Source organism: Gastrolobium bilobum, unplaced genomic scaffold (genome assembly GCF_033153095.1).
Source record: "Gastrolobium bilobum isolate Gb01-03AN ecotype WA unplaced genomic scaffold, APGP_CSIRO_Gbil_v1 utg10606, whole genome shotgun sequence".
In the NCBI taxonomy this organism is placed as follows: Eukaryota; Viridiplantae; Streptophyta; class Magnoliopsida; order Fabales; family Fabaceae; genus Gastrolobium; species Gastrolobium bilobum.
The window spans coordinates 196428-212940 of record NW_026897840.1 but is presented as its reverse complement, the minus strand read 5'-3'; the positions used below and the strand labels follow the sequence as shown (position 1 = coordinate 212940).

At 34.2% G+C, this 16513-nt stretch overlaps 2 protein-coding genes across 2 annotated transcripts; both read right to left on the bottom strand.

Annotated features, from left to right (window-relative positions):
• Positions 1-3457: 3457 nt before the first annotated feature.
• Positions 3458-5630, bottom strand: LOC133310777 (GDSL esterase/lipase EXL3-like). The gene is made up of 5 exons (XM_061511765.1): positions 5360-5630; positions 5125-5255; positions 4788-5018; positions 4105-4360; positions 3458-3664 (listed from the first exon to the last, which is right to left on the bottom strand). The coding sequence occupies exons 1-5, from the start codon at positions 5628-5630 to the stop codon at positions 3471-3473; spliced, it is 1083 nt and encodes a 360-aa protein (XP_061367749.1). The 3' UTR covers positions 3458-3470.
• Positions 5631-11304: 5674 nt separating this feature from the next.
• On the bottom strand, positions 11305-12639 carry LOC133310782 (uncharacterized mitochondrial protein AtMg00810-like). The gene has a single exon (XM_061511771.1). It carries the CDS (start codon positions 12637-12639, stop codon positions 11305-11307), a length of 1335 nt encoding a protein of 444 aa, XP_061367755.1.
• Positions 12640-16513: the final 3874 nt, after the last annotated feature.

Below are 16513 nucleotides of genomic sequence, written 5' to 3'. Positions count from 1 at the left end.
TTGAGCGCCCTGGTTTGCGCTTAAGCGCTCTTCGCTGCGAAAAGATGAATTTTTTACTGCCTCCTCGCGCTTGAGTTCCCTGGTTTGCGCTTAAGCGCTCTTCGCTGCGAATTGGTGGAATTTTTACTGTCTCCACGGGCTTAAGCGCCCAGAGTGGGGGCTGAAGCGCCCAGGATATCGCGCTTGAGCGCCCTGGTGCACGCTTAAGCGCCCATTTACACTGGAAGACCTGATGCTCTCAGCCTCCTTGCACTTAAGCGCCCAGTTGGAGGCTTTAGCGCCCGATGATGCGCGCTTGAGCGCCCCGTAGCGCGCTGAAGCGCGCGGGGCCTGTGTCCAACATACACTTATGTTGCTCTAATTTGTCATAACGCGAGCTACAGTGCTCCAAATGAGAAGCGGTTCGAAGCCACGCGTAGCTAATGATTAGAAGAAGACAATTAATAACCTTTGGTCTAAGGATATAAGAGTATGATTTTAAGCTTAATTCATTTTATTCCGCAATGTAATATGGTTATGATCACGCAATTGGGCATTATAAATTCGGCATGTTTAAAAATGAAAAATTTATCCGGATTTTAATTGAACTCATGTGATTGTAACTGCGGTTAATATCATAATGCGATGTTAACAAACCGGTTCTAGAACGGAGTGTTACACCTAGCCTCCACCCACAACTAATGAATATATAAAGCAGGTGAGATCTAGGGTTTAGGGTTTTTAGGAAACTCCTCAATGGACTTGGGCTTAGCATTGAAGGAGGAAGTCCAACAAGTTCCAGTTTCCTTTAAGAAGTTTCCATACAAGTATTAACAACTAAGCTGTTGTTTGGTTTTTATTTGTCATCTTATTGTTCCTTTCATATAAGAAACGAAGGTAAAAAATTAAAATAAAACTTGTCCATATATAATCAAAAGTGGATATTTGAAGCGATTAGCATTGATATAGTAGTGAGAGGGATATGGATAGTTTGCATGAGGTCGTAGGTTAAAATCATAGTGCTATTATTGTATAAAAAAGAGAGTAGATATTTGAATGAGTCTCTAAGACGTTTTTATGTTCATACGTTTGATTTTTGAATTATAAAAACGTATTTTCGGCTTTTGAAATAAATTGGAACTTGTTTTTACTAAGTTTTTTGTGGCAGTACGGCTAACAACACAGGTATTAGTGACGAACATGTTTTGTCACTAAAGTGGCACGTAAAAACTTTAGAAGTGAAGCTGCCTAGATATGAAGAGAAAAAGAAACAACTTATACAAACTCAATTATAATTGACTGCTTTTAACAAATTTCTAGGAATGATTTGAGTTACCTATTTTTATTCAAGATATATGTTCCACCCTTTTAATTATAATTGGTTAGAAACTTACAATATATACATGATATGATGTTATTCCAATATTTTTATTTTTATTTATCACTCAAAGTTATGAAAATTAAGGATTTATTAAATTTTTATGACATTTTTTTTCTGGTGATATCAATGTGCAACTATGCGACTTATTATTAGTATTATTATTAATTGGAAAATATTTTAGATTATTGGGATATCTATATAAATTCGCATTTTGAATGTATGCCTAATACTTATGTATTCTTAAATATAATAAGAATTTAAATAAATTAGTGAATTAAAACAAATATATATATATATATATGAGCATATTATTCTTATACTAAAGTAAAAATAAGAAGTTTTATATCAAATCTTGGCCATTGATTTACTAGCATCTAATGGCTCACATCTAATAAATCAGAGTAGTTAGATATTAATTAATAAGATAAATAGTCAAGAAGAAGAATATAATTTATACCGGTGTAAAATGATCCTGATCTATTTTGCAATATATATATTGACAAGTTCAATTTGAATCGATGAGAAAATAAAAAGTCTTATCTCCAATTTTGGGCCATGGATTTGCTTTTATCTAACGATCTACATATCTAATAAATTAGAATCTTTAGATATATAAATATGATCAACAACTCATATTGAAAATATAAAATGATCATGTCTCATATGTGGGCATGATCAATTTACATTGACAAAAATATGAAGTCTTACACCTAATTTAAACCATAAATCTATTCACATATAACGATTTAGGTTACCTCTTATCTATGACAAATTAAAAATTTGAGGTGATTATCAACCAAAACAATTTATGGCGGCATATTTTTTTCAATAAAATATGCTTTATTAAATCAACAAATTTAAAGGGTTTAAACATAGTTAAGATTTTTTATTTAGACTAAATCTGATTGTTTTCTTTTAAATATATGACACTAGATTCACGTGGGATATCGATGTATATATCACTCTACCTAAACTTTTTTATCTACTAAAAAAACATATCATAATGATCCCAAAGCTTCTTAGAATGCGTAAAACATTATTATTACAATTATTATAGGAATCTTCAGTTGCCACTGTTTTAAAAGTATTTTTAGTGTATATTTATGTTTATTGAAACCAAACCCGCCGATATCGCACTGACTATATTAGTAATTTTCGTAACGTCATAATGCCATCAAACTCATTCGTACCATAATTGAAATATGATGTTTGAAAATAAATGTCTCATAAAATAATAAGTAACACCTTTAGTAGGAGTTGTTCTTGAGAAATATAAAAATCATTAATATAGTTTCACCCAATAGTTTAAGTTTTTGGGTTGAATTGGTTGTTTACATGGTATTAGAGCCTCGTGTCCCGGTTCGATCCTCACCGCCTCCCATTTTCTTTCAAGTGGAATTTCTTTCTTCGCACAGGTAAGTGGGACTGTGCATTGTCCACCCTTCAAGTTCAGTGAGCTTTCGTACTAGGGGCGTGTTGAAATATATAAAAATTATTAATATAGCCTCACCCAATAACTTAAGTTTTTGGGTTGAATTAGTTCTGTACAGTTGTAAAGAACTCACGGACGTGAAGAAGAGTAAGAAAAATCTATTAGGATATGTGATACTTTGAGCAAAGAAACTCATGGAGATGTAGAGATAAGTAACCAATTAGATCAGTGCAAACCCATGCTTTCTATGTTAATTAAGTAAAGTTTAAATTATTTTTACATGTATGATTCTAACGTGTAGAAAGTAATTCGAATAATTAAGAGGGAAAGCCCTCAAGTGACTTACTATTAATTGAGAATGAAGGGTTTAATGTTTATTATTTTTTCTTTTTTTCACTTCACATTGTCCTGGCCTCACATGTTTTTATATATTGTAAGAGATGATTTTATCGCTTATAACATGAGAAATATTAAATTGACAAATATTCACAAATATTCTCCACAAGAAGTAATTATATAATTCTCACAAGAATTTCGTTTGAGACAAATCGATCGTTACAACTAATTCACTATTTGTGGTCCCATTGTGGCGTTTAAATATATAGCATTAAGAAATAAGACAGTGGATAATAGAAGAACATTAAGAAACAGAACTCCAAAATGAGACTGAAACTGCTCTCAGAAGAAGTCCTTGATTTTGTTATCAAGCACCATAGAACAAAGCACATTATAGGCCTCTTCTGTAGGATGGAAACTGTCCCAGAATATATAATTTGAAGAGTTTGAACATGTGTTTAGGCTATAACGGTTGCACAATATGCTTACTTCTATATTTCCTGTGCCACAGCATCCCTTGTCTGTTACATCAAAACCTAAACCACCAAATACCATGAGCAATGAATCAGAGAAATGAAAATGTACTAGTCAAAAGGCATGGGAGTGGGACTAGTCAAGATGGTGATACGCCAGGCACATGAGAATCCTATTCTATTTGATGTTTTAGTTGGGAGTTGAGGACATTTTCATGCTAATTTGTAAGTCCCATGTGAAGTGCATTAAGGAGCCACTAAGAGTAACAAAAACAACCCGACAATTATATCAACATGCATGTGAATTTGACATGACTATTTACTAATTTCCTTTTATGTGATAAGTCTCTGAATTAATATCAAATTTATATTCTGTGTTGTGATTCATGATATCATTGGCACAAAAGAATTAGTGTATATAGGCTAATTCAGAAAGGTATAACATTCCAATACATTGAACTACCTATAAAAGGTATGTAACGGTAACGAATGTAGCTGCTTACCATATGCAGCAGGATTTTGAATAATATACAGTAACGGGTTGTAAATATCAAGATAGACGAGCCTAGCCTCTGGAAACATGTTTTTAAGGGCCTCCATCTGAGAGAAGAGTTTGGTGTTGAAGAGGAATGCTACTTGGTTCTCAGAATCTGAGCACGCTCTCTGTATGCCACCACCAATTGTTCTCTGTGAGGGCACACACCCTATTGCTGGCACACCAATTACTCCAATCCTCCTAGCTCCTAGGCCATAAAGTTCCTGCATTCAATTCTATTTTATATTTTAAAAATAAAAACAGTATACAAAGATATATAAAACAAAGCTCTAAGAATCCGTAGTCTAAGCCAAAATGTTCGTTCGGGCATGTGGTTCACATGGGTGTAAACAGAGACATTAAATAATACAATCCATACAATCCATGTTTGATACTATTAAGTATTAATTACATGTACCCTTTCCGAAGAATTGACTTGTTAGCTACCCTTTAACATGTAATGCCAACTATTAATGTTGGGGTAACAACTACATGTGCTATGATTGAAAAGTTATAGTAATTTTGCTCTCTTTTTTTTTTGGTAGTAATTTTGCCCTTTAATTGAATAGGGAAGGGTTCACATGATCATGCTCAGCAGAGAAAGATGCTAGTTTCTAACTTGCCCGCTTTGGGTTGTTTAACAGAACATACCTGCAAGAAGTTTGAGGCTTGTGAAGCCATGAAGTCCGTGTACGATGGAATGTCGTATTCTGCTCGCCTAATTGTTGTAGTATAAGTATTGGAAATGTCATTACTTCCAACGCACACTATGTATACACTCTTTGATATTATAATCGCCATTCTTTCTTCTCCAACTGCTTCCGTTATCTTCTTTTTGTACTCCCTGAACATGTCCAATTGATCTGATAATGATATCACAGACTTACATGACAAGAGAGAAAATAAATTATATTAGTTTTTAAGAAATGCTAACCAAAATTATAGATGAAAGACATGCGTATATAAGGTTTCAGGGATAGTTATTTACAGCTATTTCAGAAGTTAGAGGATCATATCCAGCACCACCGGAGGCAAAGCTTACGCCTGTGAGGAGATCTTGAACTTGCAGATTGGGATCAAGATAAGCTGGTAAAATCTTCTTGACTCCAAATTTTGCAGCTGAAAAAGAGCAAATGAAGTTTGTTTAGAAATTGAACAAGAACATGTTCATTCAGTTCTCTGTCTGTATGTACACATGGTAACATAGTGCGGGATTTTTGTACCGATGATGTCTGATGGGACTAAACCATTGCTGAACCTCCCGGTTGGTTGATTTCCTTCAGCAAAATCTCTACCATATGGTGGGAAATTGCATTTGGCAATAGTGATGATGTTGTTGTTGTTACCCGGATCCACTATAGAGTCCCCAAACACAATGAGTGCTGGGACAGTTTCATTGTTTGGTAGAGTCACAGCAAAAACATTTTGTTGGAAAATGATGGCTATGGCAAAACACCAATGAATGACTAGAGGCCATTGAAAGAGAAATTTCATGTTTTTATGACCAATAATGCTCTGCTTTTCTTTTATAAAGAACCTAATGATTGTTTGTTAATATGGATACATTTTGAGCTTCGTGCAAGCTACTTATAGCAAAGTCAGACTATATTTTTAAATAATATCTCTTTGGAAATCATGCTTTTATCCTAACAAAAGGATTTTCAAAGGAGAAGTAATTATATGACACATGTTGTTATTGTCAGCTTCTACGGCCATTTTAAATAATATTATTTTCAAGCTATTTTTTTTTAATTAAATCTGATCAATATGACATAGTTATCATAATAAAGTTATTTTTTTTTTCTCAGACATTGTCAGCTGACGTGACAAAAAGAGAAAATACAATTTTTATGTCTTGCTGGTCAAACTTATTTAAAAAAAGAAATAGTTATAGATAATCTTATTTAAAGTGACGATAAAAATATTTAATCCTATTGTTAAATATTAGGAGAATATTGACCGGTGGTGTGGAAACTAATAAATGCCTATATTTTTTGAAAAACCAACTTAATGGGCGGATATTTCTTTTTTAAACTAGATAATATAATATGAAGTAACATAGTTTCTAAGTGTACCTATAGATTATTTTTTTCCCATTTAGTCTTTTTTTTCTTTTGGTGGAATTATTTTTTCTTGTCAAGTATGCATAGGATTGATATATTTATTTATAGCTTCTTGTGCTTATTAGTAATTACATTTGTTTGAAATTAGTTCGTGCCAAAAAGAACATACAGATATAATTTAATCAGAAAAATATTTTTGCAGTTAATGCAGATAAGTTATATGTATTTATTTTCAAGACGACGTCGTTTTAGAAATAAATGATTAGAAAATTAAAATTATAAAGACTACAACAACATTAAAATTACGAAAACACCATAATTTTCGTCTTTAAACAACATCGTATTGAGTTTACTGTAGATAACTTTATGCAATAATTGTAGAAAAAGTCAACCCTAATTTAATTTAGTTAATTTAGCCAATTTGCTTGTATCTATAATCTATTTTCAACGGTCATACGTACATGACGCAATTTATCTACACACATGCATTTGCCAATATGTGTAACATGCATAATGTAATTATGATTCATATATTTACACTTTCGGTGCACAGTATCCCTCATTTTCTTTTCCTCTTTCACATTACAGTATGGAGACCCATACACTCTAACCCTGGATATTCAACTAGAACTTGACTCCACCATCCCTTGTCTTTAATTCACTCGCAAATCTCGCCTGCAACACTTACCCCGACGGCCCGACCCTAGTCGGTATTCCACTTAATTCGCTTTTCAGTATTTTTTTTTTAATAAACTACCTTTTAAATTCTCAACAAAAATTATAGGTCCATTTTTAATCCTTAACAAAAAAAAATCAACTTGTGATTTTCTAAAATTCAAAATAGACCCAGTTAGTCGAATTTGTGATCCTCTAAAATTTTAATATCTCAAAAGAACTAATATGGATCTATTTTAAATTTCATAGAAATTACGAATCAATTTTTTTTTACTAAAATAAATAAATTAATCTCCCTGATATTTGTTGAGTATCCAAAAATTATTTTACTCTTTTTTATTTCTTTCTTTCGTCATACATGGTTTCAACACCAAGTCCAATCAACCAACAAGCATCTATATTCTAAAGTCATCTCAGTCGATACCCCAATTTTTTATATTGACTTAAAAGTTCAACTCTTTCAAAATGATTTTTTAACTAACTTATTTAAAATAATAATAATAATAATATAATGTAATTTTAAAATAAACATAGTCAACGATTCATATATTAAATAATTAAATATCAAAATAATTAAATTTATATTTACTGTAATTTAAGTAATAATTTACTTACATTATAATACTTATTAACTTTTAGTAAATTCTTATTTGCATTAGCTAAATAATTAACTGAGATGAAACATTTTTTTAGTAATTAAGCAGAACAAATGAATTTTTTTAATTTTTTAAACTTGTGGCAATATAAGGAAAAGAAATCAACTTACAATATATTTTTGGAATTTGCATTTGTCATTTAACATGACACAACAAACTTTCTTACACACACGACATTTTGTGGGGCTTACACTTTTTAAAGAAAAAAAAAATTACGACACGCAAAACGAATCTCTATAACATTACACAATCACTTTTCCTACAACATAACTCTTATAAAACCCTATATTTTTTGGGATAAGTTATCTTAACTATCTTTTTTTAATGCCTACCTTACCTATCACTCTCCAACCTCGTTAAATCAGAATATCAAGAAAACAGAGAAATGATAAAAGTTAGTTAAGATTTTAATGTAACGGTGTTGGAAAGTGGTAAATAAAGTATATATGAAAAAAAAGATAGATAGAATAACATATCCCATATTTTTATTATAATAACATTTATGCAATAAATTTTTTAAATTCGGGGAAATTTTAACCATATTTGTAAATAAAATATATTCATTTCATTCCTCTTGCATCTCTTGCTTTCAAGTTCTCTTAGTTTCTATGTAACTCAATCAGGAAGGAGATGTAGTCATGTAGATACGGATAAGGTCGTGAAATCAATCCCGATGGCTGGATGACTCCTTCATCCTTAGACTGCAAGACTCAGGCCAACGAGACGGAACCACAGTGGCATGATAGGCTGGTTCTAACTAGAGTCAATCCTCTCACAAAATTTGAGTGTTCCTCCATTAATACTTGATGGCTAAACATGCACTACAATTATGATTTAATGTCTGAATAATCACCTTAATAAATGCTATTTATCTCATTATTATGGAATATTTATAGAGAGGTGAATGATCTTTCACCTCAAATATATAAAGATAAGAAAATCTTTGTAAAATGTTACAAAGAGACTTTGTGTAAAAATTCTCTGAAGAGAAGGTAGAACTTTGTAACCACCATTGTTAATGGAGTTTGAGTGTATCACTAGTGTAATTAGAGAAACTTAAATCTTTGTAATCAAGATTATTCTAGACTAGATCCCCTTATTTTTACTCCTCTGCGTTACGAAATTTTAAATTTTTTTCATGTTAAAACTTGTGTGTGTTTACCCCTTCATCTAAGCTTTTCTCTATTTTTGCATTTTTGTGTTAGTGTGTTTGACTGACTTGTTGACTTCCGGATGACCTTCAAGTGCTCGGATGGTACTCCACTCGATGACTTGTGAATCGCTTTCGTGCTTATTGAAGGACCCCATCCCAACATTTCTAACCTCACTCTGCTTGGGAGCTGAGCCTATGTTAGTGACATGGGCACCCCCAATGGGTTTCTTAGTGAAACACATCTAGGTGAGGTTTGGTAGGCTAGCATATAGCTATTCTATCACACAGGGATCCAGAATGGAGCAACTGAGGGTGAAGTGGAATATCAAGCAGCCTCATGTAGGTAACCAAACCTGCTTCGGATAAAAGAAAAAGAACTTATACGAATCCGTTCACTAAGATATCTGTGTTGATATCTACTTTGTTGAAAGTCTTCTTGTTTAGTGGTTGGCAACTATGCTTCCTAGATACAATGGAGCACGTATATAAAATCAATGTGAACTATGTAATTAGATTTATAGCTAAGAGTGAAGATCCTATATTATAATCGTTGCCATTATAATGAAGTGATGAGTGCCTTTCGAAAATATTTCCTAATTTTGTGAGAATCTTTATGTACCGAGCGATTGAGGTGAGACCATGGTAGTTAAAATCTGGATTTAAATCTTAAAATTCCGATTTTAACAATTTATTTTTGCTAAAACGATTTAAATTTCACTTAAAATCCTTTCCAATATAAAATCCTGATTTAGATATTTACTTAAGTCCCGATTTTAAGATTTAAATCCCGATTTTAACTATTGGAATGATGTTAAGCAAGTTAGAAAAATTGTTGAATATAACATTGCTGATGTTTCATCCGAAGATAAATGGATGGTGGAAAATAAAGGAACTTTATCTCATGATGAAAGTTTAGATGAATACAATTTTGAATGATGTAGTTGAAGATCACGTGGAACAAAATGTCTTCGATGATAATAACGATAATAACTTGAATGCTTTATTAGCTTAAACCCTTAGAGTGTGACAATTGTATGCAAATGTATAAGGATGGTGGCAAGTAGTCTATCTTTTCTTAAAAAAATTTATACATAAGCATATGTATATATAAATTTAATTTTAGAGTGCAGGTAAAATCTACGATTTGTATTACGATTTACGATTTTTTATTTCCTTTCTGATTTTAGGTAAAATCTCGATTTTGACTACCTTGGGTGGGACATAGAGAATCGAATTAGTTCTGAAGCCCAATATAATGATCCATTTCAATATCCAACCTCAAAACTTAGTATTAATTTTAAATTAACACTTAACTAATCTTTAAAGCAGTAGGAATGTTAATACATTTTGATATATATTTTTAATACACTTTTTTTTGGGTGGACTAATACATTTTTATTATTGAATGATTTTATTTTTTTTGGTAAAACTATTATTGAATGATTTAATTGCAAATCTCACTAAATAAGAGATAAACATAAACTATTAAACGAGATTCACATATGCTATATGTTATTCTTATACTAGTATTAGAATAAGAAATTTTACACTAAATTTTGGTTATTGTTTTATTTGTATTAAACGGCTCAAATATTTAATAAATTAAATCCATTAAATATAAATAAGATCAATAATTAAAATAAAAATTGTAATTTATACCAGTATAAAATATACTAATCTCGCAAATATAACTTATTTGATAACAAATTAAATAATATTTTAAAAAAAGCAAAAAAAAATTCTAACATTTCCACTATACTTTATTCTTACGCAAGGAATCCTCATCATTAACTCTGACAAATTCAATTTAATAATCATTTACTCTTCAAATTCTAACAAACCAATAACAAGATAGATGCAATTTAAACTTGGGATAGGATATTGTAATAACCAAGTAGTGTTACCACCAATGTCACTACCAATCAATTTCACCGCTAGATCGATTATGTTAATCCAACGGTTATATTTATTTCCATCTTTGTATGGTTATGATTTCCCATATTTAAAGTGAAAGCATTAAATATAAGAAATCATAACCATACAAAGGTGAAAATAAATATAAAGTATTAAATATGGAGAATCATAACCATACAAAGATGAAAATAAATATAACCGTTGGATCAACATAATCGATCTAACGGTGAAATTGATTGGTAGTAACATTGATAGTAACACTACTTGGTTGTTACAATATCCTATCCCATAATATAATAATAATAACAATGATTATTGTTATTATTATTGTTTTCTTTTAAATATATGACACTAGATTGTTATTTCACAGGTCCTATAACAGGTGCTCACACACACACACACACAAATACACAGGCAATTCTCTGAATATGTCTCTATTCTATTATTGATTCTACCAAAGCCATTTTACAAGACTTACAATGTGCTATTTATAAGCAGTAGCAAATGATTAAGAGTGATAATGACTAACATAGAAAATCTAAACATATTAATTATCCACTAACAGATACCTAGGGACACACCTCTTCACCATAAACCTTTCATTTTCTATTTTTCTTTTATTTAATTTAAACTTATCCCAACAAAACTCTCTCATAAGCTTTAAATTCTTCGACCATCCTTCATCACAATCTTCTTCTTGAAATTTTCTAACAGCAACGTTGGCAACGACTTCGTAAATATGTCACCCACTTGATCTCGGCTTGCAACATGAGTGAGCTCCACCTTTCCTTCCTTAACTTGATCCCGGATGAAATGAAACCTGACATCAATATGCTTACTCTCTCATGGTTGACCGGGTTTTTTGCTAACTCGATTGCAGACTTGTTGTCAACCCGGATCTCGGTTGGGTCGACTTGTTCTTGCTCCAATTTGCTCAATAGATTCCTCAGCCACATTGCGTGACAAACAGACCAGGATGCAGCAACGTACTCAGCTTCGCATGTAGATAGAGTCACAATGGGTTCCTTCTTTGACACCCACATGAATGCCGGGTTTCCCATGAAAAACACATAGCCAGTTGTGCTCTTCCTGTCATCAACATCTCCACACCAGTCGCTATCTGAATATCCCACCAGCTTGTACTTATCTGACTTCGAATAATGAAGTCTTTGCGAGATTGTTCCTTGATCATATCTCAATATCCTCTTTGTTGCCTTCCAATGTGTGTAGCTCGGATCTTCCATGAACCGGCTTATAATCCCAACACTTAGACACAAGTCTGGCCTCGTACAAGTTAAATACCTCAAACATCCTACTAGACTCCGGTAATTACCCGGATCAACTCTTTCTCCTCCATCATACTTCGAAAGTTTTAAGCCGGGTTCCATAGGAGTTGAAACCGGATTGCAATCTATCATTTTGAACCAAAACTTTAAGATATCTTTTGCATAAGCTTCTTGAGATACGAAGATCCCGGATTTGTCTTGTCTGATTTCCAGACCAAGGAAGTATCTCATCAGACCGAGATCTGTCATCTCGAACTCTTTTGTCATTTTCTTCTTAAAGTCTTGTATCATCCCTTCATCATTTCCCAAGAGGATTAGATCATCAACATATAAAGCAACTAGTAAAATATTACCTTCTGTCTTCTTCACATACAGGGCATGTTCATATGGACATTGCTCAACTCCGTCCTTCTTGAAATAAGAGTCAATACGGGTATTCCAAGCCCGCGGTGCCTGCTTCAGCCCATACAAAGCTTTCTTCAGCCTTAACACTTTTCTTTCTTGTTCGACTTTCATAAAATCCGGAGGTTGTTTGAGATATACATCCTCCTCAAGTACACCGTGTAAGAACGCCGATTTCACATCCATTTGATAGATCGGCCATCCAAGATGGGTTGCATGTGAGATCAACAACTTGATTGATTCCATCCTCACTACGGGTGCAAACACCTCGTCATAGTCTATTCCATCTTTCTGCTTGTACTCCTTTGCTACTAGCCGGGCTTTGAATCGCTCAATCTCCCCTTTAGCATTCATCTTCTTCTTATATACCTACTTCACACTGATGGACCGACTTCCTTTTGGTAGCTCGACTAACTCCCATGTCTTATTCCGCTCAATAGCTTTTATCTCTTCTTCCATGGCAGATTGCCATTTTTCATTTCAGACAGCTTCCTCAAAGCTCAAATCCTCAGAATCTGTTAACAAGCAAACGAGATGTGCTTCGTTAGTTGAGTCATACAAGTCTTGCAAGCTTCTCATTCTCGGTTGTCTCTGCTCTTTTTCATCATCAGAGACTTCAGGATTTGCCGGGATATGGCTCGAAGGTTGTCCGACCTCAATTGATATATTTCCGAGTTCCACATTGATCCCGGATGTACTATTCCAGTCCCATTCATCTTCCTCATTCACTTTCACATCTCGGCTTACCAACACTCTTTTATTGATGGGATCCAACAACTTGTATCCCTTCGTCTTCTCATCATATCCAATAAACACAAACTTCTTACTCTTATCTTCAAGCTTCGTTCTGAGTTGGTCTGGTATGTGTGCATACGCAACACTACCAAAAATCTTGAAATGTGCCACTGATGTCTTTAGACCACTCCATGCTTCCTGTGAGGTTTTATCATTCACACTTGAATGCGGACATCTATTATGCACGTACACAACATATTGTACGGCTTCTCCCCAAAACTCCTTAGGCATATTCTTAGTCTTTAACATAGAACGCACCATATCCAAGATAGTCCGGTTCTTTCTTTCAGCAACTCTGTTTTGTTGTGGTGTTTACGGCGCGGTCAGGAACCGTCTTATCCCATGTTCTTCACAATACCTTTTAAAGGCAGTTGAAATGTACTCGCCACCTTGGTCAGAACGGACCGACTTGATGTATCTCCCGGTTGCATTTTCTATCATTACTTTAAACCTCTTAAAGGCCTCTAGCACTTCGGATTTTTCCTTTAGAAAATATACCCAAGTTTTACGGCTGAAATTATCAATAAACGAAATAAAGTATCTCTTTCCACTTAAGGACCCCAGAGTTATGGGTCCACACAGGTCGGTATGTATTAACTCCAGAGGCTGCTTAGCCCGGTATCTTGCCATCCTTTGGAACGGGCTTCTTGCGTGCTTACCCAGCACACAGTCTTCACAGAACTTTCTTTCAGAATTTATCTTTGGCAGTCACACTACCATGTTCTTCTTCATCTGCTCGGCTAGACCACCGTAATGAAGGTGTCCAAACCGTCGATGCCACAAAGACATCTTATCCTCCACCTCGGCTTGCAGACAGCCGACCTCCATGCTCCTCAAACTCAGCTTGTACATTCTGTTCTTTTCCATCTGAACTTGGGCTATCAGACGCCCTTGTTTATCTTTCAATATTAGAACTCGGTCTGTCATTAGAATCGAGTAACCTTTCTCCATCAACTGTCCAATGCTCAAAATGTTACTTTTGAGCTCGGGCACATAGTACACATCCCGAATTGTTCCAACCCGTCCATCCTTTTGTAGAAAACAGACCGTACCACGGCCTTTCACATCAATTTTGGACGCGTCTCCAAAAGAGACATGTCCGGCTTCCACCGTTCTCAACTCTTTGAACAAATGTTTGTAACCACACATGTGATTACTGGCACCAGTATCCAAGTACCACTCTGTCTCACTCTTCGAGCTAGTTTCACCATGTGCTAACATCAGAACTCCTCCATATCTTATTTCTCCTTCTGCAGCGAAGTTTGAAGTCTCGTCAACTTTTCTTTCATCTCGACAATCTTTAGCAAAATGCCCAACTCGGCCACAGTTGTAGCATCTGTCCGAGTTGCAATCTTTTGCGTAGTGACCATACTTGCCACACTTATAACATTCTATATTACTTTGATTCGACCACCGGCCTCTTCCACCTTGGCCATGTCCTCTACCTCTCCAGTTTTGCTGACTCATCTCAACTATTTCTTCATGTTTCACCTCCTGACCTCGGCCACGACCACATCGGCCATTTCCACGTCCACCTCGTCCACGACCTCTACCTCGAACATTCTGAGAGTACAGCACATTTTCATCCTTAATTGTTGCTTTTGTCTGGAGTGCTTGCTCAAGAGACTCCTCCTTCTTTTTCTTCTTGCGCTACTCATGCGCTTTAAGAGAACCAGCTAGCTCTTCAGCAGAAAGCGTAGCCAAGTCCTTAGACTCCTCAATTGCACATAGCACGTTTTCGAAGTCGTCTGTCAACGACCTCACAATCTTTTCAACAACTCTGGAGTCCGTTAACACCTCTCAATTCTGTTTCAACTGGTTCACCACGGTCTGAACCCTGGTGATGAAGTCCGACACTCCTTCGGTTTCCTTCATCTTCATCCCCTCCAACTCTCCTCGAAGAGTTTGAAGTCTGACCTGCTTCACACGGTCTGCGCCTTTGTAGATCGTCTATAATATATCCCAGGCCTCTTTTGCCGTTGTTGCGCCTCCAATCTTTTCAAGACCACCGCTTTCTTCAACAGCTTGAAACATCATAAAGAGTGCCGCTGCATCCTTTGTTCTCGTCGCACTCAACTGCTTGAGTTGATTTGCTGAATATCCTTTCGTTGTTTCAGGTTCTAGGAACCCATTTTACACCAACCCCCAACTGTCATAGGCTCTTAGAAGAGCCTTCATTTGGATGCTCCAATTTTCATAGTTCACCTTTGTCAGGCGGGGCACTGGCAGACTATTACTCATATTCTCCATTGGCTCAAGCTCTGATACCAATTTGTTATTTCACAGGTCCTATAATTGGTGCTCACACACACAAATACACAGACAATTCTCTGAATATGCCTCTATTCTATTACTGATTCTACCAAAGCCATTTTACAAGACTTACAATGTGCTATTTATAAGCAATAGCAAATGATTAAGAGTGATAATGACTAACATAGGCAATCTAAACATATTAATTGTCCATTAACAGATACCTAGGGACACACCTCTTCACCATAAACCTTTCATTTTCTATTTTTATTTAATTTAATTTAAACTTATCCCAACATAGATGAGATTAAGTGTGCATTTGGATGAGCTTGTTGCCATCCAGAAGCTGTTTTTTATTATAAAAAAAAGTGCTTTTAGAAATTTTAACTTATTTGGATGTGAGCTTTTAATAAAAGCAAAAGCAAGTTAAAAAGTTAAAATTTAACTTTTTCAAAAGTTAAAAATTTTAACTTTTGAAATAAGCAGAAGCCAAAAGCAATTAAAAAATTTTCCTTACCAATTTTATCCATCTCTCTTCGAGGATCCATCTCAGCCGGGAGCAGCGTTCTTGTTCTCCTTTTTTTTTCTCTTCTCCCAACTTTCCATTCCTTCACCTCCACTACTTCTGCTCTGTTTGTGTGAATCACTATTTTTGTTCTTACTTTCATTTTCTCTTACTTCCATTTTTTATTCTCTCTCTTCATTCCTGCTATTCTCTCTTTCCCTTCCATTAGTTTTCATTTTTTTTTCATTTCCTTAGTTGCCTCTCTCTTCCTTAATGCTATTGTTAAGATTTGTGTGAATCGATCTATGGTGTTTTGCTTTTTGTAGTTTTATGATTTGAAGGTTCCAGGTGATTTTTTGCAGTTTTGTGATTTGAAAGGGGTGTTCTGTTTATACGAATAGGCTTTAATTTTTTGAAGAGAAAACCCTAAATTCTCATAAGTCATTGTTGTTTGCTTCTTCAATCTAAGTGTGTCAAAGAAAAAGAAAAAAGGGACACAATAGTAATTTTATATTTAAAAGTACTTTTTTATTTTAACATCCAAATAACATTCTTACTTAAAAGCAATTTTTAAATATTACATCCAAATGCAAAATAACTTTAACTTTTTTTAAAAAAATTCTTTTAATTAAAAGTAACTCGTAAAAAATTCTTTTTTCAAAAGTCCATCCAAAC

Coding starts and splice junctions, on each gene's coding strand:
- LOC133310777 (XM_061511765.1), bottom strand. CDS start 5,630: ATGAAATTTCTCTTTCAATGGCCTCTAGTCATTCATTGGTGTTTTGCC. Junction 5,256..5,359: donor AGTCCCATCAGACATCATCG/GTACAAAAATCC, acceptor GCTCTTTTTCAG/CTGCAAAATTTGGAGTCAAG. Junction 5,019..5,124: donor CTCTAACTTCTGAAATAGCT/GTAAATAACTAT, acceptor TTGTCATGTAAG/TCTGTGATATCATTATCAGA.
- LOC133310782 (XM_061511771.1), bottom strand. CDS start 12,639: ATGAATGCTAAAGGGGAGATTGAGCGATTCAAAGCCCGGCTAGTAGCA.